The sequence below is a fragment of the Pan troglodytes genome, chromosome 1 (genome assembly GCF_028858775.2).
Source record: "Pan troglodytes isolate AG18354 chromosome 1, NHGRI_mPanTro3-v2.0_pri, whole genome shotgun sequence".
NCBI classification, from domain to species: Eukaryota; Metazoa; Chordata; class Mammalia; order Primates; family Hominidae; genus Pan; species Pan troglodytes.
The window spans coordinates 195,580,630-195,602,541 of record NC_072398.2 but is presented as its reverse complement, the minus strand read 5'-3'; the positions used below and the strand labels follow the sequence as shown (position 1 = coordinate 195,602,541).

Below are 21,912 nucleotides of genomic sequence, written 5' to 3'. Positions count from 1 at the left end.
ATCCACCCACCTCGGCCTCCCGATGTGCTGGGATTACAGGGGTGAGCCACTACGCCTGGCCGCATTACTTTTTCAATGAAATAGAATAGATTGGAAAATATCAAAGTGCATTACATGTTATCATGATATTTATTCCTCTATAAAACTTTTTAGTTTTATTACATACATGCATCATACACAAATGCAAAATCTCAGAAGTACATGTGTACCATGAAACTTCCTATTGAGGATTACAATCATAAAAGTTTGAAAATCACTGATTTCAAATATTTCAAAAGTGTTGAGTATAAACGTTTCGAAGAATTATGCTTTTACTAGGAATTTGTTAAAAATGAATGTTGTTTTATTCTCTTAATAGAAATCAGCCAAAATTACACCGTGTGCGCTTTGCAAATCATTGAGATCCTCAGCAGAAATGATTGAAAATACCAATAGCTTGGGGAAGACAGAGCTTTTCTGTTCTGTTAATTGCTTATCTGCTTACAGAGTTAAAATGGTTACTTCTGCAGGTAATATTGGTTTCATAAACTATGAAATGTAATGGTTGAAAAATAATGGTTATTGCTTTGTTTTTAATGGTTTTTTTTTGGTTGATTTTAAAGGCACATTTAACATATTTCAGATATTTGTTGTAAAATATCACCTGTTACCTTGATTGCTTATTTATTTACTTGCATACCTATTTATGCATTTCCCCCTTACCAAAAGAATTTCATATGGCTTCTTTAATATATTTTCTTTTTCCCCACCTAATTTCTTTGAAGTTTCATTTATCTGGTAGTTTCAGGGTAGACTTTGACCAATTTAAATTGGAAAGAAACATTTTCAGTATTATGTTAGTTTTTGTCTATATGTAACATGATTTAGTTTCAGTTCCTACAACTTACCCTGGCTCTTGAATTTTCTTATATTGTATAATATTATTTAGTTTCTCATACTTTTGTGTACATTTGTACATATTACTCATTGGTTTTTATTTTGGTTTGCTAAGGTGTACAAGTTCAGTGTAACAGTTGTAAAACCTCAGCAATTCCTCAGTATCACCTAGCCATGTCAGATGGAAGTATACGCAACTTCTGCAGCTACAGCTGTGTGGTAGCTTTCCAGGTATGGCTTCAGGAACCTTCCTCTTCTTCAGTCAGTGAGTCACCTACTGTATGAGTCTGTTCTTGCACTCCTCTAAAGAAATACCCTAGACTGGGTAATTTATAAAGAAAGAGGTTTTATTGGCTCACAGTTCCACAGGCTATACAGGTAGCATGGCTGGAGAGGCCTCAGGAAACTTTCAATTATGGGGGAAGGCGAAGGGGAAGCCGGCACGTCTTACATGATGGGCTCAAGAGGAGGAGAGAGAAGCGGGAGGTGCTACACTTTTAAACAACCAGATAGTGAGAACTCACTATCACCAGAACAGCAGGGGAGAAATCCACCCCCATGATCCAGTCACTTCCTGCCAGGCTCCTCCCCCAACATTGGGGATTACGACTGGACATGAGATTTGGGCAGGGACACAAATTCAAACCTATCACCTACTATAGTAATGCACATTTATTAGGTGTTTGCTAGGGCCTGGGTTGTGTAAGTTTCTATATCATTCCTATTAAACTTGGATTTGTAGTTCATTCTGTATTTGGAATTTAATTTAACTGCCTTCTATAAAATTGAATGGTACTTTTATCACCCATATTATCTATTGGGAGGATATTATTTTTGAGGAAGATTATTAGTTAAGTTATTTTATTTTTTCATCATAAGTGAGACTCCCCCCATTCTGTTATAAGCTGCTCAGAGGCAGGAACATTGCCTGTTAACAGATGTACCTTACATGCCTAGAACTGTGCTTGGCATATGTAGGCACACAATACTTCTTTGTTTTAACAAAGATTAAATTGATACTTTTTGTTGTTTTGTTTTTCCAGAATTTATTCAACAAACCAACTGGAATGAATTCTTCAGTAGTGCCCTTGTCTCAGGGCCAAGTCATTGTAAGCATCCCCACAGGTTCCACAGTGTCAGCCGGAGGAGGTAGCACATCTGCTGTTTCTCCCACCTCCATCAGTAGCTCTGCTGCAGCTGGTCTCCAGCGTCTCGCTGCCCAGTCCCAGCATGTTGGGTTTGCACGAAGTGTTGTGAAACTCAAATGTCAACACTGTAACCGTCTTTTTGCCACAAAACCAGAACTTCTTGACTATAAGGTAAAGTATAGCATGTTCATGATAAGATTTTGAGTATACGTGGGTCTATTTGTAAAATTATTTTTAACTTTGCATCTCTCAAAATCATACCATTTGTTTTGAAAGTAAGGGAGATAAGGAGTTCCATAAGACAAACCAAATGTTTAATTAGTACTTAATGATTATTTCTTTGCAGGGCAAAATGTTTCAGTTCTGTGGCAAGAATTGTTCTGATGAATATAAGAAAATAAATAATGTAATGGCAATGTGTGAATATTGTAAAATTGAGAAAATTGTAAAGGAGACTGTTCGGTTCTCAGGTGCTGACAAGTCATTCTGTAGTGAAGGTAAAGACAGAAGATTATCTTACCTACTGAGCATGTTGGTTGTTTTAAAGCAGTTGATGATGATTTAAGCTTTCACTGTCTAAGTTAATCTGTTTTATTGTTTATGTATAACGTAAATGCCTTTTCGATTCATTTACACTTAGTTCATTCGTTTTTGATCTAGTTTTCTTATATTATGTAGCTGTTAAAATGAAGTGAAAGATTTGCAAAGTATAATGCAGAAGAAGATGATGTGAAAAACATTTAACATCCTTAGGTTCCCCATTATTAGGTTGATCGGGACCTCAAAGAGCTTCTAGTTCGTGTACTTATTTCTAAATGGGATGCCTTAAATTATGGTAACATTCTAAGTTTATACTTTTATTGTCTTAAACAGCCATTATATTTCTGAATATAAATGGCTTGAATATGCAAATTAATATGTGGAGGATTGTTTTCCTTAGATAACTATTCTATATGTTTATAATGTTTTATTTTACTCTAAAGCTGTATTAATTAGCCTTCTAGAGCAAGGGCTTCCAAACCTTTTGATAGCACAAAAGAAGAAATACATTTACACTGTGACCCAGTATATTTTCACATACCTAAATAAAAGTTTTTTTTGTTTTTGTTTTTTGAGACAGAGTCTTGCTCTGTCACCCAGGCTGGAATGCCATGGAGCGATCTTGGCTCACTGCAACCTCTGCCTCCTGGGTTCAAGCGATTCTCCTGCCTCAACCTCCCGAGTAGCTGGGACTACAGACACCCGCCACCACACCTGGCTAATTTTTGTATTTTTAGTAGAGACAGGGCTTCACCATGTTGGCCAGGCTGGTCTCCAACTCCTGACCTCAGGTGATCCACCCACTTTGGCCTCCCAGAGTACTGGGATTACAGGTGTGAGCCACTACGCCCAGCCCCAAAAGTTTCATGAAATAAAATTGATGCAGTTTAATATTTTCTCTTCTGTCCTATCCTGTCTTATATCATTTAAAACAAAAACAAAAACAAAGCAAAACAAAAACTAGTATAGATACTCTAAAAAATCAAGATACTCTATGAACTGATCAGGACCCAAGTGTGAAAACTTTGTCCTAGACCACTTATTTTTCTTTTTTTTTTTTGGTTTTTGTTTTTATATGACATGGGGTCTTGCTATGTTGCCCAGGCTGGTCTCAAACTCCTGGGCTCAAGCACTCCTCCTGCCAGCCTCCCAAAGTGTTGGGATTACAGGTGTGAGCCACTGCACCGGGCCTGTCCTAGGCCATTTAAAGTTGCAGAAAACTAATACTTCTACCTAATGTTAATTTTATCTTTCCTGATTTTTAGGTTGCAAATTGCTTTATAAACATGACTTGGCAAAACGCTGGGGAAATCACTGTAAAATGTGCAGTTATTGTTTACAGACATCTCCCAAATTGGTACAGAATAATTTAGGAGGGAAAGTGGAAGAGTTCTGTTGTGAAGAATGCATGTCCAAATATACAGTTTTGTTCTATCAGGTAAATAGAATTCGCATTCCTGGGTTTTTCATTCTAGGGCATAAATTATTCCCTTTTAAAATTTCATGTCACATAAAGGACAATTAAATTATTTAAAACTTTTAAGTATTAAATGTTTTATGCCTTCTAGCAAGATTTAGAAAGACTTTAATGTTATTGAAGTTTTCTTTTGTTTTTAATTTCCTGTAGGAGACATATCAGTCTTAAGACATTAAAATATTTAAACTTATAATTTTATTCACTTATTATTTAAATAAAGTGAATTTGTCTTTTGAAGTCTGAGGAAGATAGGCCTTATTTTTATTTCACTTTGTTTTTTAACTGCTATAGAGTGAAGTCTGTATGTTACATGTGTTTTTAAAAAAAAATTAGTATAAAATCAGCTGGGCGCGGTGGCTCACGCCTGTAATCCCAGCACTTTGGGAGGCCGAGGCGGGTGGATCATGAGGTCAGGAGATCGAGACCATCCTGGCTAACATGGTGAAACCCTGTCTCTACTAAAAATACAAAAAAATTAGCCGGGTGTGGTGGCGGGCGCCTGTAGTCCCAGCTACTCGGGAGGCTGAGGCAGGAGAATTGCATGAACCCAGGAGGTGGAGCTTGTAGTGAGCTGAGATCGCGCCACTGCACTCCAGCCTGGGCGATAGAGCAAGGCTCTGTCTCAAAAAATATATATATATATGTGTGTGTGTGTGTGTGTGTGTGTGTGTGTGTGTGTGTGTGTGTGTATAATCATTGATAAAGACAAACTTTAATTTTGTGATCTAAATTCTAAGTTAATTTCGTCACTTGTTATGTGTGTCTTATTTTTATTTTGTCAGACCGCAGATAATTTGTTTCTTACTCCTTGACTACCTTCTTCTTTTTAGATGGCCAAATGTGATGCTTGTAAGCGACAGGGTAAACTCAGTGAGTCCTTGAAATGGCGAGGGGAAATGAAACATTTCTGTAACCTGCTTTGTATCTTGATGTTCTGTAATCAGCAAAGTGTATGTGACCCGCCTTCACAAAATAATGCAGGTAAAATTAACCTTAGGTACTGAATGGAGTCTTTGGTCAATACTAGGAACTACTGTTTTTTTACAGATCAGGAACTGTGTAAACAGTTGTCATTAATTTCATGAAACCTCAGTTTCCTTGTATTCTGTATCATTAACATTTAGTTTTTTTTTGTTGAACACCTTATTTCGCTGTCGTCCGTGTGAAGAGACCACCAAACAAGCTTTGTGTGAGCAACAAGGCTGTTTATTTCACCTGGGTGCAGGCGGGCTGAGTCTGAAAAGAGTCAGTGAAGGGAGATGGGTTGGGGCCGTTTTATAAGATTTGGGTAGGTAAAGGAAAAAGGGGGGTTGTTCTCTGGCGAGCAGGAGTAGGGGTCACAAAGTGCTCAGTGGGGGAGCTTTTTGAGCCAGGATGAGCCAGGAAAAGGAATTTCACAAGGTAATGTCATCAGTTAAGGCAGGAACAGGCCATTTTCACCTCTTTTGTGTTGGAATGTCATCAGTTAAGGCAGGAACCGGCCATCTGGATGTGTACCTGCAGGTCAGAGGGGATATGATGGCTTAGCTTGGGCTCAGAGGCCTGACACCTTAGATTAAAGCTGAGTGAAAATGAGTTTTTGATTAAATAGATTTCTTTGAGAATATTGAATCAAATAAACTCTGTAAGAACTTAAATTTATGGGAAAGGATAACAGTTAATGGTATGTAATTGAGTATAATTGGCTTCCTTAAAAAATCCTTTGAGACTACTTATAACAAAAGACATAAAGTCGAAATCACATGGCCTTTTAAATATACCATGTGCAGGCCAGATGTGATGGTTCATGCCTGTAATCCCACCGCCTTTGGAATGCTGAGGTGGGAGGACGGCTTCAGGCCAGGAGTTCAGGGGTGGAGTGAGCGGTGACCACAGCACAGCAATCCCAGCTGGATGATATAGTGAGACCCTGCCTCTAAAAAATTAAAATAAAATAAAACTATATGTCGTGGGCGTGACTAGTTGGGGCCAGTGTCACGGGCTGTAAAGGAATTTACCAAGACAGTCATAGGTAAAGGCAGATTTATTGGAGAAAGTGTGAAAATATGTTGCAAGGTTGCAGTGAGCAGCACAGCAGAGAAGGGGAAGTCTGCAAAGACGCAGCGGCTTGAGGGAAGTTTTACGTGGTCCTGCTGGAGGGGGCTGCTTGCAGAATGTAGCCGTGCTCCTGGGGCTACCTGTAGGAGGTCATCTCTCAGAGTAATTACTCATTGTTCTCCCCCACCTGGTGCCCCTTCCTCTTTGTTGCTTACTTACCTTGTCAGGACTTACTTATCTTATCAGGACTACACACTATGTGCAGAGTTAGGCCACTTTATCTCAGAAAATCTATTATTTAAAAACAAACAACACTAGTATCATCCTGAAAGCTAAAAGAATTTAAGTATAGTCTCCTTACAAATAAAAGCAAAATCTACAAGAGCCTACTCCAAAACTTAAAAAAAAATTATTTCTATATAAAGGCAAGATTTAAGAAAAACATTAGGCTGAATTGTCCATTAAATCTAACCTGTGATCTTCATTGGTATTGTGTGTTTGAGGATTTGCATTGTTGGTTTTCAAGTTGGTTTTTAAGTTAGACTATTTGTTGCCTCTTTATGTAAAGATAAAGTTAATAGAAAACTTTCAAGTTTTACTAATTAAAAAGTAGAAAACCAGGGTATGGTGGCTCATGCCTGTAATCCCAGCACTTTGGGAGGCTGAGGCAGGCGGATCACGAGGTCAGGAGTTTGAGACCATCCTGGCCAACATGGTGGAACCCCGTCTCTACTAAAATACAAAAAATTAGCAGGGTGTGGTGCTGCGCACCTGTAGTCCCAGCTACTTGGGAGGCTGAGGCAGGGGAATCGCTTGAACCCGGGAGGTGGAGGTCGCTGTGAGCTGAGATTGTGCCACTGCACTCCAGCCTGGGCAGCAGAGTGAGACTCTGTCTCAAAAAAAAAAAAAAGAAGAAGAAAACCAAAACCCAGTTAATCCTAAAGTGACTTTTTGCTCCAACAGAAATTACTCAAACCTGAAAACATTGTTTAACTTCCTTGAAATGGTTTCTGTGTAAGTACATATAAATCACGTGAGGTTTCCTTATTTTTGTTTATTTTAATCAGCAAATATTTCCATGGTTCAAGCTGCTTCAGCAGGACCCCCATCTCTGAGAAAAGATTCGACTCCAGTTATAGCCAATGTAGTATCATTGGCAAGTGCCCCTGCTGCTCAGCCTACAGTGAATTCTAACAGTGTCTTACAAGGTATGGCTTGATTGGAAAGCATTTATCTAGCCTATTTAGGTTGAATGCAGTGGTCCTCTAACTTCCTTTCATCAGGGATTATTTTCATACATTTGACACATTCATATTAGGAATAGTGGCTCGCTGCACAAGTTTCATATCTCATACTTTAGAATTGCTAGTTTCTTCCGTTGAATTAAAAAAACACATGTTCTTAGTATGAGGGTTTGTGTTTATGTACTGATAATCAGCTTTTAATGCTAATGTTAAAATAATTGTAAAGATCCTAAATTTATGTTTTAATTTATATCAAGGTGCAGTTCCAACAGTAACAGCGAAAATCATCGGTGATGTAAGTTTTATTACTTTTATTGGTATTGTCACTGTATTTATTTTTCATTTTCGTACAGTATAAATATGTGTGAGCTAATTTGCCTTCCTTCTTTATTTATTATATGAAATAGATTTCATTAGCTCATTTAATCTTTGTTCAGGAATAGGATTTTCTGGCTATTTAAATAGGTCTTTTATGTACTTTAATATCTTTGAATGCTGGCTACGTAGTTACTGAAAGTTTTTCTTTAATTACACAAAATTGAAGTAAATTGTACAGGATTTAGGCCTGAAAGACTTTTGGATGTTTTGTGATGTACTCAGATTGTAAATAAAATATTTATAAAATGTAGCTTATCCTCCCTCTGACCCATTACAGATTATACTGTAAAAAAAAAATTCTTTTTTTAACCCATTAATATTTTCTGCTTTGTCTCTTAAAAGAAGAAAATAAATAATGAGAAAAACTTCTGACTGGAACAGTGGCATTTCTAAGGTGTTTCTCCAGGTTTCTGGGATAACTTTCACGTTGTCTTTATTCAAGTTACTTAAATGATCATAAGTGATTCTGTTATTCCTAGTTATCTTGAATCTTTCAAGTCCTCTGTGTCTTAATCAGGAAGTAAGAATTCTGGTTTTAAACTTAGCCAGCATTGTTATTGATCAGCAGTGTGTTACAATAGAAATAGCATTTTTCTTGGTAAATAGAAATTGTGATTAGAGACATGCAGAGTAATATATAGTTATTAAAACATTCCTTGATTACTATTAATATTTTAGGAGTATTGTATTTCTTATACATTTGGTTGAATATTTACTTGCTATGTCCTCCATGTAATTCCAATATGACATTTCTTTTAATATTATAATATTTCTTATAATTACGATGAGATTTTAAAAAATGTTTTTGGTTTCTAATTTGTTTTTTTACTAGGCAAGTACTCAAACAGATGCCCTGAAACTGCCACCTTCCCAACCTCCAAGGCTTTTGAAGAACAAAGCTTTATTATGCAAACCCATCACACAGACTAAAGCCACCTCTTGCAAACCACATACCCAAAACAAAGAATGCCAGACAGGTATGTTCCTTGGTCTTTCTTTCTTTCTTAATTTTTTAAGGGAAAGAAATGTAGGATCTACTTACATTGAGTACCTGCTATTTCCTAGGTGATGTGTTTGGTTGTTTGTATACATTGCCCAATTTAGTTCTCACAGCATCCCCGTGAGTTAGGTATTTTCCGCATCTGAGGCTTAACAAGTTGGGTCAAAGAGAAGGAAGTTAATCAGTGATACCATACTGTGAGCAAGTCATTTAATTCTCTTATTAATGACAATGTAATATTATAGAATAAGCATAAAGTTTGGAATTACATGGACAGGCTTCTAGGAGGTGCTATTGTTTTCCAGTGTGACCTTAGGTTTGAACTACTCCACAGTCTCTTGGCTACTCCACACTGTTTCAAATGAAGTCAGTTCCTTTGAGGAGAGCTTCAGAGCTTTCTTTTTTTTTTTTTTTTTTTTTTTTTTTTTTTTTTTGTGAACTGCCTCTCCCCCTAGGCAGAATCTCTGAGCCACCTGTATGGATGCTGGGCAGGGTGGTAGTCTCTGGCCTTCTTGGCTTGCCTCTCCTGGCATGGAACTTCTGCCCTACAAGTGAGCTGGGGTGAGGGTGATCAGGATCCCAGTGTTCTTGGCCTGCTTTTCCTAGGGTAGAGCCTCCATCCAGTGGATGGAAACTGGGTGAAGGGAAGCCCCTGACCTCTTGCCCGTACTCACCAGGAATTTAGCCTCTTCAGCTTTCAGTTGGAGCGGATGAGAAATGCTTGTGGCCTCCCTTTCTTGATGAGATACGGTAACACTTGATTGGGAGCTGAGTGGAGGGAAGCCCATTTTTATTGGCCACAGCTACCCATAGTGGAGTTTCTGTCAAGCTGAGCTGAATTGAGCTGGGGGGATAAAGCCTGTGATGGCTGAAATGTCACAGACTTTCACTGTTCTTACCAAATTTGAACAGATTGTCTTGAATAAATGTTTCTTCATTTGGTATATGCCTTTAGGACAATTTCCCAAGAATTTAAATGGCTGTTTTTAAATAGTTTTCACTTTCTTTGCTTGTTTCACTAAGGAATAGATCTTTGTAGCTCCTCATGCTGCCATCCAAAAGTCCTAGAATTTTGGCCGATTGCGGTGGCTCACACCTGTAATCCCAGCAGTTTGGGAGGCTGAGGTGGGAGGATCACTTGAGCCCAAGAGTTCAAGACCAGCACGGGCAACATAGCGAGACCATCTCTACTAAAAAAATTTTAAAAGTCCCAGAATTTTTAAACTAGAAGGAAATTCTTGATTTCTAGAGCTGCAAGGCTATCCTGTCATCCATTGCTTCTCAAAGATTAATATGCACATGAATTATCCAGGAATTTTACTAAGTAGATTCTTATTCAGTGAGGCCTGAGATTTTGCGTTTCTTATAAACTCCCAGGTAAAGTCAGTGCTTCTGGTCCAGGGACCACACCAAAATAGCAAGGCTCTAAATGATTTAGTTCTTTTTTTTTTTTTTTTTTTAATCAATAGCAGTTTATTTAGTATTATGTAGTTTGGTTATCAGATGTTTCTAAATCAAGTAACAATTTTTTAATGTCCGCTGTATTATGTAAAGTTTATTGGCCAAGTGTGGTGCCTCATGCCTATACTCCCAGCACTTTGGACAGCTGAGGTGGGAGGATCACTTGAGCCCAGGAGTTCAAGACCAGCCTGGGCAACATGGTGGGTGGGACCCCCATCTGTTAAAAAAAAAAATTTATGCCATATTATTTTCCCACTTCTAACTCTAGTCAAATTGTTAGCTCTTCTCTTTCTGTCCCTAGTATTACCTTTCTCCTAGATTAATGATTTTACACTTATCTAGCATATTCTCTGACACATAGAAAGGACTCTGTATGCTCCTTGACTTACAATGTTGTATCCATCATATGTTAAAAAAATCATGAGTCAGAAATGCATTTAATATGCCCAACCTCCAGAACATCATCATAACTGGGCCTAGGCTATTTTAAACATGCCCAGAACATTTACATTAGCCTACAGTTGGGCAAAGTCATCTAACACAAAGTTTATTTTATAATAAAGTTTTGAATACCATGTAATTCATTCAGTGCTATACAGAAGTATGGCATATACTTGTTTTTGCACCATCATAAAGTTGAAAAATCCTGTATTGAACCATTGTTAAGTTGGGGACCGTCTGGTTAAATAATGGAATAAATCATCCATCTTGCTACTTTCTCCAAGTTTTTTTCCAAGTTCTGTTTCATCCTTTTAATACTTAGAACATCTGCTATATATATTTATTCTTTTTTGTAGGTATCATAACCTAGAGTAGTCTCCCATCATCTTAGCTCTACATATTATAATTGCCTCCTATTTTAACAGTTGATATATTTTTTATTCAGTGCTGAAATTGTTGCCAAATTAATCTTTTTTGATGTCATTTTCATCACTACTTTGTGTTAAAAAAATCTTCAGTAGCTACAAATGATTTTGAAATGTGCATTATAGCATGATGGAAATGGCCCCTCCCTATTCAGCCTCCTCTTTAGCAAGCGGTTTTCCATGCCTGTCTTCTAGGTTCCCTGTTTCAATCCTTTCGATTTATCCATCTAAATTATATCCTGCATTCATTTTCTCCTCACATCACTGATATTTGTTACCCACTTTTTGTCAGTGCTATACTCAAGATTTTTTTTTTTGGCTACTTTAGTTATTTCTCTTTTGTAAGAAGTCCTGTAGTGTCGTAGGTTACTCTTATTTTGAACTATAAACCTCCATAAGCTTTTTTATTTTGAAATCTTATGAAAGCATTTCTAACCCTCTTTGCTTTTTGTGATTTTGTTGTTGTTATTGTTAGAAGACACTCCAAGTCAGCCCCAGATTATTGTGGTGCCAGTTCCCGTACCAGTGTTTGTTCCCGTACCTCTTCATCTTTATACTCAATATGCTCCAGTCCCATTTGGAATTCCAGTTCCAGTGAGTAATCATTTAGAGATTAAAGCTAATATAGCATGCATTTTCCTCAATTAAAATTGTATAGTTCTGTGAAGAAAGTTTTCATTTGTTGGTAAAATATACCTGCTTCTGATTGGCTGTTATCATATTCCCATTATTACTTAACATGGATTATATAAATGACTGCTTTTATTTGTACCCTTCCTTCTCAGAAAAGGTTATGATGTAGCTTTTTAAAAAAGTTACATGCACAATAAGACCACTCAAATAGAAAAAGATCAGAAATGGTGTATGTTGAAATCCTGGATTCTAGCAAGGGTGAAAAGAGTACTGTGATTTATATAATTCTCATTTCTGATTAAAGAAAAATGTATTTTTTAATTACAAATTTATTTTTCCCAGGTACTGAGTCCTTAAAGGAAACAGTTATGAGAAAATTGTGAGAAATACAAGCAAAAACAACAAAAACAAAATGCAAGTGTATTATAGAATTATTCTTTTAGAGGATTCAGAGACATAATTGGTTGAGTGTCCAAAGCACTTATTGAAATTTTATTTAAATGGCTCTAGTCTTATAAAAACAAACTAGCAAGACTATTTTAATCATCAGCAATGAATATACCTTAAATTTGTTTACTATTTTAATACCTAAATCATCTCACAAATCATACTTTTGGCTACAAACCTGTTGCCGAAGAAAGCCTTCAGTCTATCCTTGGTCTTTCAGATGCCTGTCCCTATGCTTATTCCATCTTCAATGGATAGTGAAGATAAAGTCACAGAGAGTATTGAAGACATTAAAGAAAAGCTTCCCACACATCCATTTGAAGCTGATCTCCTTGAGATGGCAGAAATGATTGCAGAAGATGAAGAGAAGGAGAAGACTCTATCTCAGGGAGGTTGGTATAATCTTTAAAAGTAAAGAAAGAAAAAACACATTTTACACATTTTCAGGTGACTCAAGTAATTTTAAGTATAAGACAGGATGTTTCTAAAACCTTTATTGTCTGTGAATACCAAGCCTGTGGGGTTGATTACACTTTTTAGTGCTTCTGAAAGCTCTTATTGTTTGTATGAAGGAAAACCAAGTATTGGTATTCAATAGTTTTTAGTTATGATTCCAGAAAAATAACTTAGAAATCAAGATTTCATGATCATTTTCCAATTCCATCTCTGTAATCAAAGCCATGGTCCCCACATAAGAATTCCTGTTATATAATAACCAGCATGCTGGTAGAGGGTAAATAGAACCTTAGGATGGAAAACCATTTGGCTCAAAATAACTGATAGATAGATCTCATACTACTAGTGTGGAATCATGATAAAAACAATAGTTAACGTTTTGTGTGCTTGCCATACTCTAGGCATTATGCTCAGTGCATTGTGTGCCTTGCCTGATTCAATCTTCATGACAGCCTTATGGGGTGGGGAGGGGGTACTATGTATCTCAAATATCTGATCTGGAAAGTAGGATGTTAGACTTGCCTTGGTTATGCAGTCCAGAAGTGGCGGAACCAGAACTTGAATCCAGATACATCTGACTCCAAAGCACATGATACTAACCAGAATCCCCATTAACAGTGGTAATCTGTGTAACTGCATTTTTCCCTAATGTCTAATTTTGTTAATGAATCATTCTTTCTGCATATGAAATCTATTTACTTAGAACTTTGTAGTATGATTGATGTATATAGTGCAGTCATTTCATTTGAGATATAATTTGTTGTCTAAACATAAATTATTTATGTGCTTTTCTTTTTCTTTAGAGTCCCAAACTTCTGAACAGGAACTCTTTCTAGACACCAAGATATTTGAAAAAGGTTTGTAGTTGAAAATATGTTTTGATTTTTAGAAATACTACCCTCTGTTAGTGATAGAAACCTATAAAATATTAGTACCCTTGGATTTCATATTTGTAATTTTAACTATTTGTAAGGGGTATCAGATGTATATGAAGTGTACTAATTTGTAGTGAGAATAATAAAAGCCACTCAAATGTTTGTTTTAAAAATTAATTGAGATAATGCTTTCAAGTGCCTACCAAAAATATGAATCCAGTTCTTTGAGACTGATGAACAAGTTACCTCATTCTTGAGTGTACCTAGGTAATTGTCCATCAGCCGTATCTCATTTTTTGGTATTTAGGGGTTCAGGAAGTTTTCCGAGCATGTCAAGATGAGGCTATTTTATTTTGAGGGCTTAATTGTTATCTATATATTTCAGACCAAGGAAGTACATACAGTGGTGATCTTGAATCAGAGGCAGTATCTACTCCACATAGCTGGGAGGAAGAGCTGAATCACTATGCCTTAAAGTCAAATGCTGTGCAAGAGGCTGATTCAGAATTGAAGCAGTTCTCAAAAGGGGAAACTGAACAGGACCTGGAAGCAGATTTTCCATCAGGTTTGTGTACAGCAACCTGTCCACTGAAAGCTTTTTATTTTAAAAGATCGGTACAACTCTGAATTGACACTATTAAGCAGTGCCAATTGTTATTGATAATAACAGTGTAATGTGTTAGAGGTCATAATCTAGAGCACAAATAGACCCTGGCTTTGTAGGTGTTAATTCGTACCATATTGTTCTTATAAGTGGTTAATTTGGTTAAAATTTTTTTAACCTTTCCCGTAGTAGCTATATAAGAGGTTTTCCTGATTGTTAATGAAGTTTTCATTTATGCACTATATCCTTGGTTTAAGTCTATAAGTGGAATCCTTATTTTATCACAAACAAAGTAATGAATATAGTGATGATTACCTGATATTTCTTTCCTAGTCTAAGTCTTTATTTAAATTTGTGAGTTATTTACCTCATGTTGTCCTTTCTGCTGATTATTATAGAATCCTTTGACCCACTTAATAAAGGACAGGGAATCCAGGCACGTTCCCGAACAAGACGACGACACAGAGATGGCTTCCCCCAACCCAGACGAAGAGTAAGCTGCAGCTTAACTTTTCTAGACTTTTCTTTCCTTCATTCTACAAGCATTATTTAGTTCCTGCTGCTTTCAAAACTCTGTAACAGCCAGAGTCAGGTAGTTCCACATGTTATTTTGCAACTTTTGTTTTTTGAATTCAAGAACCATATATTTTATTTACATTTCTTTCAGTAGGAACTTTTTTTGTTTCTATAGTTAAGGGTTTTCTTTTATATTGCTTTGTTTACTTTAAAAAACTTTTTATAGTTATTTTTTATGCTTTTATCTTTTTGAACAGCCTCTAAATTTAGCTCTTTTTACATGTTATAATACTGAGTACTTTGGGAGGCCGAGGCAGGCGGATCACAAGGTCAGGAGATCGAGACCATCCTGGCTAACATGGTGAAACCCCGTCTCTACTAAAAATATAACAAAATTAGCCAGGTGTGGTGGTGGGCGCCTGTAGTCCCAGCTACTCGGGAGGCTGAGGCAGGAGAGTGGCCTGAACCCAGGAGGTGGAGCTTGCAGTGAGCTGAGATCAGGCCACTACACTCCAGCCTGGGTAACAGAGCAAGACTGTCTCAAAAAAAAAAAAAAGTAATAATAAATAAAAATAAAAAATACTGAGTAGTTCACTATTTTTTATTTTTTATTTTTTGAGACGGAGTTTCGCTCTGTCGCCCAGGCTGGAGTGCAGTGGCGTGATCTCGGCTCACTGCAAGCTCCACCTCCTGGGTTCACGCCATTCTCCTGCCTCAGCCTCCCAAGTAGCTGGGACTACAGGTGCCCGCCACCACGCTCGGCTAATTTTTTTTGGTATTTTTTAGTAGAGACAGGGTTTCACCATGTTAGCCAGGATGGTCTCGATCTCCTGACCTCGTGGTCCACCCGCCTCAGCCTCCCAAAGTGCTGGGATTACAGGCGTGAGCCACTGCGCCCGGCCAGTTCCCTATTTTTATAGTATAGTAAAATAGTGAAGTTCACATGGCTGTTTTTCACATTGACAGGGCTTTCCTATACAAAGTTGAAAGAATAATAGCTTTATTTTTAAAATTAGCCCTATTGTATAATTATATTAAAACATTTTTAAGTTCTGAGTGTACATTTTGATGGCCTTCAACTAATGTATATGTTATGTAATTACCACCACAATCATGAACAATTCCACTTAGCAAGAAGTTCCACTATGACCTTTTGCAGTCAGCCCCTCTGGCTGCTGACAACCACTGATCTACTGTACAGGTTGATGCAGAATGCCACTGCTTTGCCTTTTCTGAAATTTCACATGAATGGAATCCTATAATATGTAGTCTTCTGTGTTTAAGTTCTTTTACTTGGCATAATGTTTTTGAGATTCATCCATGTTATTTCATGTCCCAGTAGTTGATTCCTTTTTATTTCTGAGTAGTATTTCATTACATGGACAAACTACAATTTGTTCAGCTGTTTAACAGGTGATAAAAATTTGGGTTGTTTCCAGATTGAGGCTATTTTGAATAAAACTTACTCAAAATGTTATGAACATCTTAGTATCAATCTTTGTGTGAACATACGTTTTCATTTCTCTTAAGGAAAAAGATCTAGGAATGAGATTGCTAGGTTTCATGCTTATGTGTATTTTTAACTTTGTAAGAAAGCTGCCAGACTGTTTTCCAAAGGAGATGTACCATTTTGCAGTCCCACCAGCAATGTATGAGAGTTCCATCTGCTCCATGACTTTGCTAACACTTGGTATTGTTGATTTTTAATTTTAGCCATTCTAGTCAATGTGTAGTGGTACCTCATTATGGTTTTAATTTGTTTTTCCCTAGTGATTAATGATGTTGAGCATCTTTTCATATACGTATTTGCCATTCATGTGTCTTCTTTGGTAAAGTGTTTATTCACAGTTTTCGCACATTTTTTTCATTTTTTTATTGGGTTGGTTGTCATCTTGCTGAGTTGTAAGTATTCTTTACTGTGGACATAATTTCTTTATCAAATCAACGTTTGGTCCTATTTTGTTACTTCCTTTTTATTTTCTTAATGATGAATAGCAGATTTTGATTTTGAGGAAGTCCCTTTTATCAGTTTATTATTTTATGGATTGTGCTTTTTAATACCTCATCTAAAAATTTTTGCCTAACTCATAGTAACTAAGACATTCTCTTACATTTTCTTCTAGAGTTTTATAGTTTTAACTTTTATGTTTGTGATCTATTTTGAGGTAATTTTTATATATGAGTTGAGGCAAGGGTCAAGGTTCATTTTTTGCATATGGACATCCAGTTGTTCCAGCACTGCCCTTGAAAAAGACTATTCATTCCCCATTGAATTACACTGGCAACTCTGTTAAAAGTCAGTCATATATGTATCTATCGGTCTGTTTCTGAAACTCTCTGTTCTGTTCTATTGACTTATATGTCTATTTTTATACCAGTACCAACTGTCCTGATTACTGTGATTTTACAGTGAGCCTGGAAATTAAGAGTGTAAATCTTCCAGCTTTGTTCTTCTTAAACTTGTCATTTGCACGTCTGTATACATTTTGGAATCAACTTGTCAATTTCTTTAAAAAAAAAAAAAAAAAAAAAAAGGCTGCTAGAATTTCAGTTGGGGCTGTCCTGAATCCAGAGAGAGAGAATTGACATTTTAGGAATGTTGAGTCTTCTAATTTGGAAACATGGAATAGTCTGCATTACAAGCCTCATTATATTCTGTTAAGTTTAATTCATAAGTATTTAAGATATTTTGATGCTGTTGTAAATTGTATTATTTTTAAATTTCATTTTTCACTGAGCACAATGACTCACACCTATAATCCTAGTACTTTGGGAGGCTAAGGCAGAAGGATTGCTTGAGCCCAGGAGTTTGAGACCAGCCTGGGCAATGTAGTGAGACCCCATCTCTACTAAAAATTTTAAAAATTAGCTGGTCATGGTGACGCATGCTGGTGGTCCCAGCTACTTGGAGGGCTGAGCTGGGAGAATTGCTTGAGCCTAGGGGGCGTCGAGGCTGCAGTAAGCCCTGATCATGCCACTGCACTCTAGTCTGGGCGACAGAGCGAGACCCTGTCTCAAAAAAAAAGAAAAACAATTTCATTTTTTGTGTTCCTTACTAGTATATAGAAATATAGATAATTTTTTCTTCTATGATATTTATCTTAGAAATAAAAAAATATATAGGTAATTTTCATGTATTTACTTTGTGTCCTGTGACTTTGCTCAACTAAAATCCTTAGGATTTTCTACCTAGACAATCATATTATCTGTGAATAAAGACAGTTTTACTTTTTCCTTTGTAATCTGAATGCATTTTCTTTCCTTCTTTTTCTTGTTTTATTGAACTAGCTAGTATCTTCAGTACAATGTTGAATATTAGTAGTGAGAGCAGACCTTTTTGCCTTATTCCTAACCTTACGGTGAAAAAAGTCTTGCAACAGTAAGTATGATGTTACCTGTAGGTTTCTCATAGGTGGTTTCTATCAGGTTGAAGAAGTTCCCCTTCTCCTTTTAATTTGCTGAAAGTTTTTTAAATCATGATTGGGTATTGAACTTCCTCAGGTGGATTTCTTGCATCTTTTGAGGTGATTATCTGGTTTTCCTTTTTTTAAGTCTGTTAAAATGGTGAAATACATTAATTTTTTCAAATGATTAACCTTCCATTCCTGGGATAAACCCTACTTTTTTCTGTATTTATTATTTTTTTGTGTTGCTGGATTTGGTTTGCTAATATTCTGCGAAGGTTTTTTGTTGTTGTTCTGTTTTGAGACAGTCTCACTCTGTTGCCCAGGCTCGAGTGCAATGGCGCGATCTCGGCTCACTGTAACCTCCACCTCCCAGGTTCAAGCAGTTCTCCTGCCTCAGCCTCCCAAGTAGCTGGGATTACAGGTGCCCACCACCATGCTTGGCTAATTTTTGTATTTTTAGTAGAGATGGGGTGTCACCATGTTGGCCAGGCTGGTCTTGAACTCCTGGCCTCAAGTGATCCACCCACCTCGCCCTCCCAAAGTGCTGGGATTACAGGCGTGAGCTGCCATGGCCGGTCCTATGAAGGTTTTGAGTGTCCCTGTTCAAGACATATTTATCTGTACTTTGTGACTGGTTTTGGTATCAGGGTAATGGTGACATTATAAAATTAGTTAATATTTCTTTTTCTTCTATTTGTATAATTTCTTTAACTGTGATAGAATTTGTATAATTTCTTTAACTATGATAGAATTTAACTATGATGGAATTTAATCCATCTGGGAATAGAGTTTTTGTGGGAGGGTTTTAAGCTATAAATGCTGTTTCTATGGCTGTTTAGGTTATCTGTTTCTTCTAGAGTAAGCTTAATTAATCTTTCAAGAAGTTTGTCCATTTCATCTAAGTTGTTTAATTTATTGGCATGAGAGTCACAAGTGATCCACCTGCCTCAGCCTCCCAAAGTGTTGGGATTACAGGCGTGAGCCACTGCACCCAGCCTGGGTTTTAATTTGGATTTCCTTTTCTGGTTTTTTGCTTGTTTGTTTTTAGACAGGGTCTCCACTCAGTCACCCAGGCTGGAGTGCAGTGGCGTAATCATGGCTCACTGCAACCTCAACCTCCTGGGCTCAGGTGATCCTTAAACCTCAGTCTCCCAAGTAGCTGGGACTACAGATGTATGCCACCATGCCTGGCTAATTTTTTAATTTTTTGTAGAGACGGGGTCTTGCCATGTTGCCCAGGCTTATCTCGAACTCCTGGGCTCAGTCTGCCCACTTAGGCCTCCCAGAGTGCTGGCATTACAGGTATGGGCCATTGCACTTGGCCTTCCTTTTCTAGTTTCTTAATATAGAAGCTTAGGTTATAGATTATAGACTTTTTAAAAATTTTCTTATTGAAACATTTTAATACTACAAATGTCCCTTTAAGTACTGCTTTAGTTCCATCACAGAAATTTTGGTAAATTTTATTTTCATTTTCCTTTAAGTTCAAAATGTTTTGTGATTGCATGTGTCCTTTCTTCTTTGACCCATAGAGCTGTTTAATTTATGATTTTGGAGGATTTTTTTGGACATCTATTCATCATTGGTTTCTATTTTAATTTCATTGTAGTTAGATAATTTGTTGAGGCTTGTTTTATAGCACAGAATATGATCTGTTTACATGTTTCATTAAATAGACCTGAGTGGTAATAATAGTTATTCATACCTCATCAGGTGAGTCTATATCTGGAACATAGTAAATACCCAAATGTTAGTGATTATTACAGTGTGCTCTTCTGCATTTAAACTTTTTCTTTCTTCCTTCCTCATATGGATTGGATTAAATAATCTCTAAAGCCCTTTCTCGCTCTAAGAACTCTGAATCTTTAGGATATAAAACTAAATTCTTTATTCTACAAATGTATACCCTTTCCAGCTTTGAGAACCCTGACTCTTAAAAATCCAAAACTAAATTTTATGTTCTGTTAAATTTTGGAATTCTTACAGGGACGGAAGAAGTCTATAGTGGCTGTGGAGCCCAGGAGTCTTATTCAAGGAGCCTTTCAAGGCTGCTCAGTGTCCGGGATGACACTGAAATACATGTATGGGGTAAATGCTTGGAAGAACTGGGTTCAGTGGAAAAATGCCAAGGAAGAGCAGGGGGATCTAAAATGTGGAGGTAAGTGCACAGCATGAATTGTATCTTGATTTAGGTAGGGGGAAATATACAGATAATCTACTGAAAAGGGATACATTTTAGGTCAAAAACCCCATAAAACTTTGGTTTGGGCTTTACTTAATTTTTTCCGCACTTTTATTTTATTTAAACTTTTCTTTTATGTTTCTCTCCTTGTCAGGGGTTGAACAGGCCTCATCTAGCCCACGTTCTGACCCCTTAGGAAGTACTCAAGACCATGCACTCTCTCAAGAATCCTCAGAGCCAGGCTGTAGAGGTAAAATTTGTTTCTCTCCAGTTGGTATGAATTATTTATATTATTATTGCGGATTTAAAATTGTAAATTGAATATTTAAAATTATTTAAAATTTAGAGCATTAAGGTTAGAAAGAGAAATTAATCTTATCCCGTTTTAAGGAGGTTGTTATAAGGGTAAGGTTATGTCTTCTGCTCTTGAGTTTATTATGCAAATATACAGAATTTTGTTTTATTTTTGACACTGTGCAAGTGCCTCAAAATACGTCTTCTTGAGCCCTGCGTCTGTATAGTAATCCATGTGGAGCCCAGTATTATTATTTTTTTTTTTTAAAGAAAAATACCTGGAAAAGCCTTGCTTCTAATGTAGGAATTTTTCCTTACAGTGAGATCTATGTAACTGACAATGTTTGTGGGTTTCACTTCAGCTGCCAGGAAATTTGGTATTACATGAACATTTCAAATAAAGCAACAGTGTATAATTTTAAGGCCCACATGAGTTTTCATTTTTCACTACTTTTGACACCCTATTCTAAATTTTTGTTTCACTTTATCTTTTGCTTTTAATTTGTGTTTTATGTAAAATACTTACACAATCTTTATGGAATGAGATGGGGCAGAATGGATGAGTATATCCATGTAACTTGATTTTATTCCACTTTCCAACTATATCTTCTTTCTGTCTTAAACCTAGGTGATTGTATGCACTCTTGGCTTCACTCCAGTCTACCCTGTTGGTTTTGGGGCACATGTAACTGTCCTTATTGGAGCACTTAGTTGATGCTGTGGGCAGTGACTAACTCATTGAGTTCCTATAGATCAAGTGTAATCTGTCTGCTTCAAAGCTATGTAAATACACTCCTGTTGTGGAGATTTACTAGGCCATTAACTGCCTAGTAGCATGTTTTAAGTTAAAAGAGCAACCTGCTGGGTGCAGTGGCTCATACTTGTAATCCCAGCACTGTAGAAGGCTGAATCAGGAGGATCTCCTAAGCCCAAGAGTTCTGAGGCTGCAGTGAGCTATGATTGCACCACTGCACTCCAGCCTGAGCATCAGAGCGAGACCCCGTCTCTAAAAAAATAAAAATAAAACAAAAAAAAGCCGGGGAAGGGTAATAGTGCAAATGGAGAGGTAATACTGCTTTAGACTACTAAGCCTAAATGCAGCTGTTACAGGGATGGCAACCCATTTCTACCACTCTTTCATTGAGAAAATACTTACTGAATATCTCTTATATACCAGGTATGAAGCTAGGTACTAGGGTGAAAAAGTCAAACATGGTCTGTGCTCTCATGAGATACGGCTTGCTTTAACTAAAACCAACTCACAGGAGCCCATGTGTATGTAATCTTATCTCAGTGCAGAAGAGCAATGACTAGAAAGGGTGTTTTAATCTTGGCCCCACAATGTGGATCAACATGTTGTAGTAGGACCTCTACAAATCAAATTGGATAACTCCCCTGCTCAAAATTAATTCAGCTCATTGTCTGCAAAATCTTAATATGAGAAATGAGGCTGATCATGATCTGCCCCCAC

At 36.9% G+C, this 21,912-nt stretch overlaps 1 protein-coding gene across 24 annotated transcripts in view; it reads left to right on the top strand.

Annotated features, from left to right (window-relative positions):
* Positions 1-21,912, top strand: part of ZMYM4 (zinc finger MYM-type containing 4) — a 154,049-nt gene that overhangs the window by 117,884 nt on the left and 14,253 nt on the right. For all 24 annotated transcript variants that reach the window (XR_010147165.1, XM_001166982.6, XM_024357821.3 and 21 more), the window contains 16 exons: positions 359-509; positions 992-1,107; positions 1,920-2,195; positions 2,371-2,521; positions 3,830-4,002; positions 4,872-5,022; positions 7,146-7,286; positions 7,580-7,617; positions 8,533-8,677; positions 11,503-11,621; positions 12,328-12,499; positions 13,367-13,420; positions 13,824-14,003; positions 14,441-14,535; positions 19,952-20,123; positions 20,302-20,397. Coding sequence is in view for 23 of the 24 variants with exons in the window: in XM_001166982.6 (XP_001166982.2) it covers positions 359-509; positions 992-1,107; positions 1,920-2,195; positions 2,371-2,521; positions 3,830-4,002; positions 4,872-5,022; positions 7,146-7,286; positions 7,580-7,617; positions 8,533-8,677; positions 11,503-11,621; positions 12,328-12,499; positions 13,367-13,420; positions 13,824-14,003; positions 14,441-14,535; positions 19,952-20,123; positions 20,302-20,397 (2,230 nt within the window). In the remaining variant the exon portion in view is untranslated. The remainder of the gene's footprint in view (positions 1-358; positions 510-991; positions 1,108-1,919; positions 2,196-2,370; positions 2,522-3,829; positions 4,003-4,871; positions 5,023-7,145; positions 7,287-7,579; positions 7,618-8,532; positions 8,678-11,502; positions 11,622-12,327; positions 12,500-13,366; positions 13,421-13,823; positions 14,004-14,440; positions 14,536-19,951; positions 20,124-20,301; positions 20,398-21,912) is intronic.